We start from the raw sequence: 7,380 nt of genomic DNA on the forward strand, positions 1-7,380 counted from the left end.
TTAGCAAGAAAAAGTCCATCTGTCCTGTTATGCATTTTGGGGGATTTTTTTTCTAAATGAGCCCCACTGTATATTAAATAATATTATACTGTATCTATTTTCATTGTTTATTTTGTTTTCCATTAAAAAATGTTACCGTTATTATACACACAGAATGTTATTCTCCAAGGACAGTAAACATTCAATGTTTTTTACAATATTCCTATTCAACATGATGGTCTTAAAAACATATTCTTCATGGGGAGAACATCTTTAAACTCACCAGAGATTTTTCCATTTTATGGGAAAAAGAGTCCAGCTGATTTTCTCACCAAAATTCAAATTTGTAACCAACTGGCTTTCCCACCAAAATTCAAATTGGTGACCAATGGACTTTCCTGCCTCATTCACCTCAAGCCCCAACTAATTGGGTTTGAGGACCTACTATATAAAGACAAACTGCAGACCTCACAGCATACCCTGAAGAAAGCCATAGCATGATGACTGAAACAGTGGTTCTACCTGACAAGATGCAGCGAGACCCGGAACCTTCAACAAGCATGATGCCAGCTGTGGAAACCCTGAGAGAACATATTCTTCATTAGTTTGTTATGTACGGAACTTGGTTCACGTATGCAGGTTTTGTGATGCTTATCCATCTGACAATTTGAATTGTTATACATCATTCTTTTGGGGATCGTGTTTGAACGGTTGCATTTCTTTTAACAACAATGTTGGCTATTAAGGGTAGCAAATAAGATATTTATATGCCTGCCATTCCTCAGTGAGAGTCACTGCAGCACCATCAAGACAATGTAAATTCAAAAATAGACTTGTTTACAGTTCTTTTCTTAGAACTCTGCTCAGAGACATGAAGGCTGATTACTCCGCCTCACCACCCAATCATTGCAGTGTTCAGAAATATAAACTGAGTCTGAAAATGTAAACTTTCAATAACTCAAGTGCTAGCCCAAAATAGCTATGCTAACACTGTCATGTACTTCAATACTTTAAATACTTCAACAATGAACTTAACTTAAAAAAAGCATGTTATTTATGCTGAGTATTCTGGAGAAAGGAGAAGGAACTCTGCCTGGTGCCTGCGTAGAAGAGCTGAGCAGTAGGCTCAGCTCTTCTGTGCAGGCCCAGTACAGTTCCTGACCACTGGAGCTCTCAAGCAAGTTTATTTTTGTTGCTTTTGTTTGTTTCACATAAGATATGGACACAGCTGTGGTGCATGTTTTGTGTGTATACTCGAAACTAACAGCTCAGTTCTGACCATAGGTGTGGGATACACACTCACACAAAACATGCACAAACAGCTACCAGCAGCTCCAGAACTACTGGAAAATTTTGCATAGTATGAGGTGAGCGTTTCCTGCTGTATATTAACAGAAGTGCTCATTTCAATACTAATGAGCTCCTTGTAATCATTTGCGTAGGGTTCTTGGTGGCTGCTACCACAATTGATCAAAGCCCCTGAGAACCCTTTTGTGCATCGGAGGTTGAGCTGCACTGCAAGTAAGACTGGCTACAACCAGTCTTACTTCCACGGCAAACTTTTGAGCATCTCCCCCTCAGTGTGATAATTCTGAATGGCTAGCACTGCTTTAGACTATACATGACACATCAGGAATGTAATTGATAGTAATTATGGGCTCCTTTTACTAAGCAGCATTAGGGCTTTAATGCGCGAAATAGTGCACGCTACAATGCCACGCATGCTAGACGCTAACACCAGCATTGAGCTGGCGTTAGTTCTAGCCCAGGGGTCTCAAAGTCCCTCCTTGAGGGCCGCAATCCAGTCGGGTTTTCAGGATTTCCCCAATGAATATACATGAGATCTATGCATATTCGTTAGGGAAATCCTGAAATCCCGACTGGATTGCGGCCCTCAAGGAGGGACTTTGAGATCCCTGTTCTAGCCGCGTGTTAATCTGCTGCGTACGCTAAAAATGCTAGCACACCTTAGTAGAAGGAGCCCTATATGTACACTAGTAGCCAAAATGAACAGTATTATTTTTGTGAAATGTGCCAATTATTATGCTGGTCTTGTTAAGTGATTACAGAGTTTCTGTTATTACTTGAAAATGTATGCATTAAATACAATTATGATGTTATTGCCATGTTTTTTTTAAACGTAATGCCTAAAATGCTAGGTGTTTCCACAATTTTGGCCACTAGTAGTAGTTGGGTTTCTATAAAAGATCTTGAAGATGGTAGATGATGCCTTTATGTTTCTGTGTTGGACAAATGCCTGCAAATAGAAATGAGAGAACTTCAGAAGATGATGTCACTTTTGTGTTTCCCATTGCCTTTACAGTTTATAATTTTAAAAAACAAACAGCACAGGCCAATTTAAGCAAGAAAGAGATGGAATAGAGCCCCGGCATATGGCTGGAGGCCTCAGGCCTTAAACCACTCTTGTAAATTATGGTATATTTTTTCTTGAGGTAGACTATGGTATACAGTACATATAGAGCAAAACCTTTCCCTCCAGTCTTGAAATAACTTCAAAGAGTATTTCCTTCTCCACTTGAAGAACTCTTTGTATTGACTGGTGTTCATGGTCCTTAGAAATCTTGCCAGTTTCTCTGGTGATTCAAAGTCTTCGACATGAATAAAAGAATCTGGAGGAACAAATTGCTCATAATTGGTTCTAGGAGGTCCCAACACTACTGGAACTGCACAAGCCTCAAATGAGTTGTACCACATCTTCTCAGTGATATAGTCTCGATGGATGGAGTTTTCAAAGGCCAGGTAAAACTTGTATTTGGAGACCACAGGCAAGAGACATTTGGGGCACAGTTCTTTCTTAGCTGCCTTCCCATAGATGTCAACTGTGACATGTTGGAATAGCTTTTTGTAAAGCAGAGCTCTTTCATGTATTGATTTGTAGTTGCTTATGACCCATGATACCAGGCCAGTTTTTGGGGGGATGGTAAAGGAGTTAGAAGGAGAATGCAGCACCAATTTCCCATAGGGCACAAAGATGTCTGAGTCCTGCCTATAACTTAGCACCCAGTTAAAAGTATGGTTCCATTTCTCCAGATCCATAACATTGGAAGGTGATTCCAGGGAAGCCCATACCCATTTCTGTCCAGGAGGCCTCATTTCATATGGGACATCAGATGACTTCTGAAGTTCTTTATGGTGAAACACTACCACATCAGCTTGAACAAGCATGCTACGATTATCAGTCAGCTGGCAATTCTTGATCCCATATAAGTCATAGCATACATTGCTAGTTAGGTTCAAAGTCTTGTGAAAGGGCCAGTACCAGATCAAGATCAATAGTGATGCTGCATCATTTCCTTTGTCATTACCAGGAACATACTGAGTGATAAATAGTATGAAGATACATACAATAGTAACAAACAGTATACTTAGAATGGCTTTGAAGCAGTAAATTTGAACTAAGATCATATTAAGGAAAGATTTGGAGCTTTTAATGCCCTTTCCTGGCACAATCTGAGTTCAGATGCAGATAATGGGGTATTTCAAACCAGAGAAGGATTTGATTTTTTTTTTTTGCTGGCTGGTTGTCTCCTTCCACGGAAACCAGATATTACTGCAATGGAGATAGCTGAAAATAAGAAGACTTGATATTACTATTAAAAGAATTGAAAACATGCTAAAGCAGGGGTCTGTAACCTTTCAAAACATAAGAGTCATTTCAAGTTTTTTTCTTTGTCCATAATAATCTGAGTTGCGATCATGTCATCATTTGACACCCCATCTCTTCCTCCTCAACCACACTTCCCCTTCACAACCATCCCCAGCACTTCATCTCCATTTTAATCCCTCATCTCCAGCAGTCATTCTATTACTCTATCCCTAAGTCTTTTTCACTCCATCCCTCATATGGTCAGCAGTCTCTTTTTTTCTCAACATTTCTCATTCCTAGAAGTCACTCTCTCATTCTGTCAGTTCCCATCATCCTCACCATTCTCTTCATCTCTCAATTCCCCTCATCCACAGTAGTCACTCTCTCATACACTCTTTCAACTCATGTCATCCCAGCAGTCACTCTCTCTCAATCCCTCTTTATCCTATTTATGCTCTCTCTGAATTTCCGTCACCCCAGCATTCACTTTGTCTGTTCTCCTAACTCAACTGTCTCAACCCCCCTCATCCCCAGGAGACTCTCTCTCTCTCTCTTCTCATCATCTCCAGCAGTCGCTGACTCTCAATTTTCTCTCATATCCAGCACACGTTTTCTCTTAAATTCTTTTTCAAGCTCTCATCTATGGCAGTCACTCTTTCTTTCTCAATGCCCCTATTGAGTACTTGAATAAATTAATGTAATCCATTCTGAGCTCCCCTGGGAGAACGGTATAGAAAATTGAATGAATGAATAAATAAATAAATAAATAAATCCTTATCTCCAGGTTTTAGTATTTTCAGCCTCTGTAGTTCCACATCAGTGCCCCTATGATGGAGCTACAATTAAGTCAAAAAAACTATATACCATGGTCCGCATTTTGCAAGTGGAGTCTATGTCGGTGACCTCCTTAAAAGGGGCTGAAGATCATGAGCCAATCACTCAACAGCATTGGTTACAGAATTGCGCCCGATGCAGCCAAGATAAGTAACTGCCTATCTATGCCACCGCAGGATCCTAAAGCCGTGGCTTCGGGAGTCCTGCTGGCTCAGATGATTGGGGGGAAAATACCTCTGCCAGGTGCGCTAGGGCTTTAATGCACGGACTAGCGTGCACTACGTTGAATTGGCGTTAGTTCTAGAAGCATAGCGTGTAGTGTAGCATGTGATAATTTCCTGCATGCGCTAAAAACACTAGCGCACCTTAGTAAAAGGAGCCCTTTGTCCCTTAGGACATCTAACTTTTTGGCCATTTTCAGAAAATTTGGGGGAGGGGTAGAAGGTATAGGGGAAGCAATATAGGACTTGGAAGAGGGAGTGGGGGAGGGAGAGATGTTGGATTCAAATGAGGGAAGGAGGGAGAGATGTGACACTCAGGAATAGGGTAAGGGGAGGAGGGAAAGATGGCAGAGAGGGTAGAAGGATCACAGGGAGAGGTGGCAGAGGGAGGTAGAAGGGGTACAATGAGAGATGAATTTGGAGGACAACAGAGGGAGCAAGAGAGGGAGAGAAAGACATGGGGGAAGGCAGAAGGGGTCAGGGAGAGATGGTAGAAGTAGGTGAAAGGGAGGGAGAGATGGATTTGGTGGAGAGGGCAAAATATGGCAAGGGAAGGCGATTCAGGGGAGGGGCAGAAGGGGTGGAAAGAGAGACTACTCAGGGAGAACAGAGGAGGAAAAGGAGAGATGGACAGGGAAAGAAGGAGGGGACATGAACTGGGGGTTGGGAGCAGAGATGTCAGACTTGGGAGGAGGGAATGGAAGAGCAGAAAAGAGAGATGATGGACTTGTGGTAGGGAGAGAGAAAGAAAGAGAGGAAGGAGATGCTGGGTTATAAGGGTGGAATAAGCAACAAGGAGGGGTGATGCTAGAAATGATGGATCCATGTGGGAGAGTTGTCAAGGAGATGAATGAGCAGAATGAGCATATGAGGATAGAAATGTAATGAGAAACTGATAAAAGGGAATAGGAGGATGAGAAATGTGAAAGCTAGGGGGTGAGAAGAGATAGAAACTTTATTAGGTAAAAAGTAAAAAAGGAATAAAGCAATGTTCCCTCTAGGGTGCGTGGCCAAACACCTTTTGGTAGAAGGCCACGCAGCCAGCACCCCAGGACCTCTGGCCATATTCTGCTGCTGCTGCTGTGGCTTTGTGAAGAAAATAGTGCGACTGGAAGGAAGGAGTAGGAGGCCTACTTGGATGTCTTAGAGCCAGCCAGAACATAGGTACACACCCTTGGGAGGGGGCATGAACTTGGGACAAGTGAGGGATGGAGGGAGAGGGGTACATTGGGACTCAGGAGGGGAAGTGTGCATTGAGACAAAGAAGGGAGTGTCAACTTATGTCAAAGGAAGGAAGTAGTGAGGGGGGCGTGACCTTGAGACATAGAATGGAAGGATGGAGGGAGGGAGGGAAAGAGATGCTGAGGTGGGGGAGGGAATAAAAAGGGAGAATTCTTGAACATGGGTATAAGAAGGAAAGAGATAGTTTCCATAGGGAAAGGAAGAAAGAGGAAAATTGTTGGGTATAGGAAGGGAGAGAACTGCTGGACATGGTGCTGGGAGAGGTGTGAGGTTGAGAGAGAGAACTGTTGGATGTGGTGGAGATGGCACAGTGGGACAGATGGAAAGGGATGCAAGAGGGAGGTATGTTGGACATAATGGTCTAATCTAATCTAAAATTTATATACCGCATCATCTCCACGAATATGAAGCTCGACACGGTTTACAAGAACTTAAAAATGTAGGTAGAGAAGGAAAAGGTTTACATGAACTTATAAGTAGAAGGGAAGAAAAAGGGGGGGAGGATAGAATTACAATTTGGTGAAAAGCCAAGTTTTCAGTTGTTTGCGGAATAATTGGAGGGAGCCCAGGTTCCGCAGCGGGATGGTGAAGTCGTTCCAAAGTCCTGTGATTTTGAAGAGAAGGGATTTTCCCAGTTTACCTGCATAGTGAATGCCGAGTAGAGAGGGGAAGGCTAGTTTATACCTTTGGGTGGTTCTGGAGGAGTCGGGACTTGAGGAGTTGTAAGATAGTGGGATAAGGGCAGGAAGAATGCCATGAATGATCTTAAAAGCCAGGCAGGAACATTTGAAATGGATTCTGGAGATCATTGGGAGCCAATAAAGTTTGGCAAGGAGTGGGGAGACATGGTCAGATTTGCGTTTTGTAAAGATCAATTTGGCTGCAGTATTCTGGATTAGCTGGAGTCTTTGAAGACTTTTTTTTGATAGGCTTAAGTAGATGGCATTGCAGTAATCTAGTTTGGAGAGGATGATGGATTGGACAAGGATGGCAAAATGTTGTTGGCGGAAGTAGGATCTTACTTTTCTCAGCATGTGGAGGCTGAAAAAGCATGATTTTGCCAAGGAGTTGAGGTGGTCATTGAGGGAGAGAGAAGAATCGATAATGATGCCAAGGACCTTGCATGAGAATTCAAGCTGCAGTGCATCGCCTGAGGGTAATGCGAAGAGGGTGGGCAGGTGTTCTAATTTTGGGCCGAGCCCAGAGTAATTTTGTTTTTGATTCATTTAGTTTTATCTGTACCGAGAGGGACCAGGAGCGGAGTCTCATTATGCAAGCTGTAATGTTCTCGTGGAGGTTGGTGAAGTTCTGGTCTGTCTCGAGGAGGACAAGGATGTCATCCGCGTATGTGTAGATTGTTTCAAGGGGGGATAGTTGAAGGATTTCAGGGAGGACATATAGATGTTAAAGATAATAGGGGATAGGGATGATCCCTGAGGGACACCGCAAGATGGTGTCCAAGGAGTGGACATGGTGCCATTTGTGTTGACGGTGTAG

The 7,380-nt window shown here is 42.8% G+C and overlaps 1 protein-coding gene across 1 annotated transcript; it reads right to left on the reverse strand.

Moving 5' to 3' along the window:
- Positions 1-1,897: 1,897 nt before the first annotated feature.
- Positions 1,898-3,405, reverse strand: FUT7 (fucosyltransferase 7). The gene has a single exon (XM_033962278.1). It carries the CDS (start codon positions 3,403-3,405, stop codon positions 2,386-2,388), a length of 1,020 nt encoding a protein of 339 aa, XP_033818169.1. The 3' UTR covers positions 1,898-2,385.
- Positions 3,406-7,380: the final 3,975 nt, after the last annotated feature.

This window comes from Geotrypetes seraphini, chromosome 10 (assembly GCF_902459505.1).
Source record: "Geotrypetes seraphini chromosome 10, aGeoSer1.1, whole genome shotgun sequence".
Classification (NCBI taxonomy): Eukaryota; Metazoa; Chordata; class Amphibia; order Gymnophiona; family Dermophiidae; genus Geotrypetes; species Geotrypetes seraphini.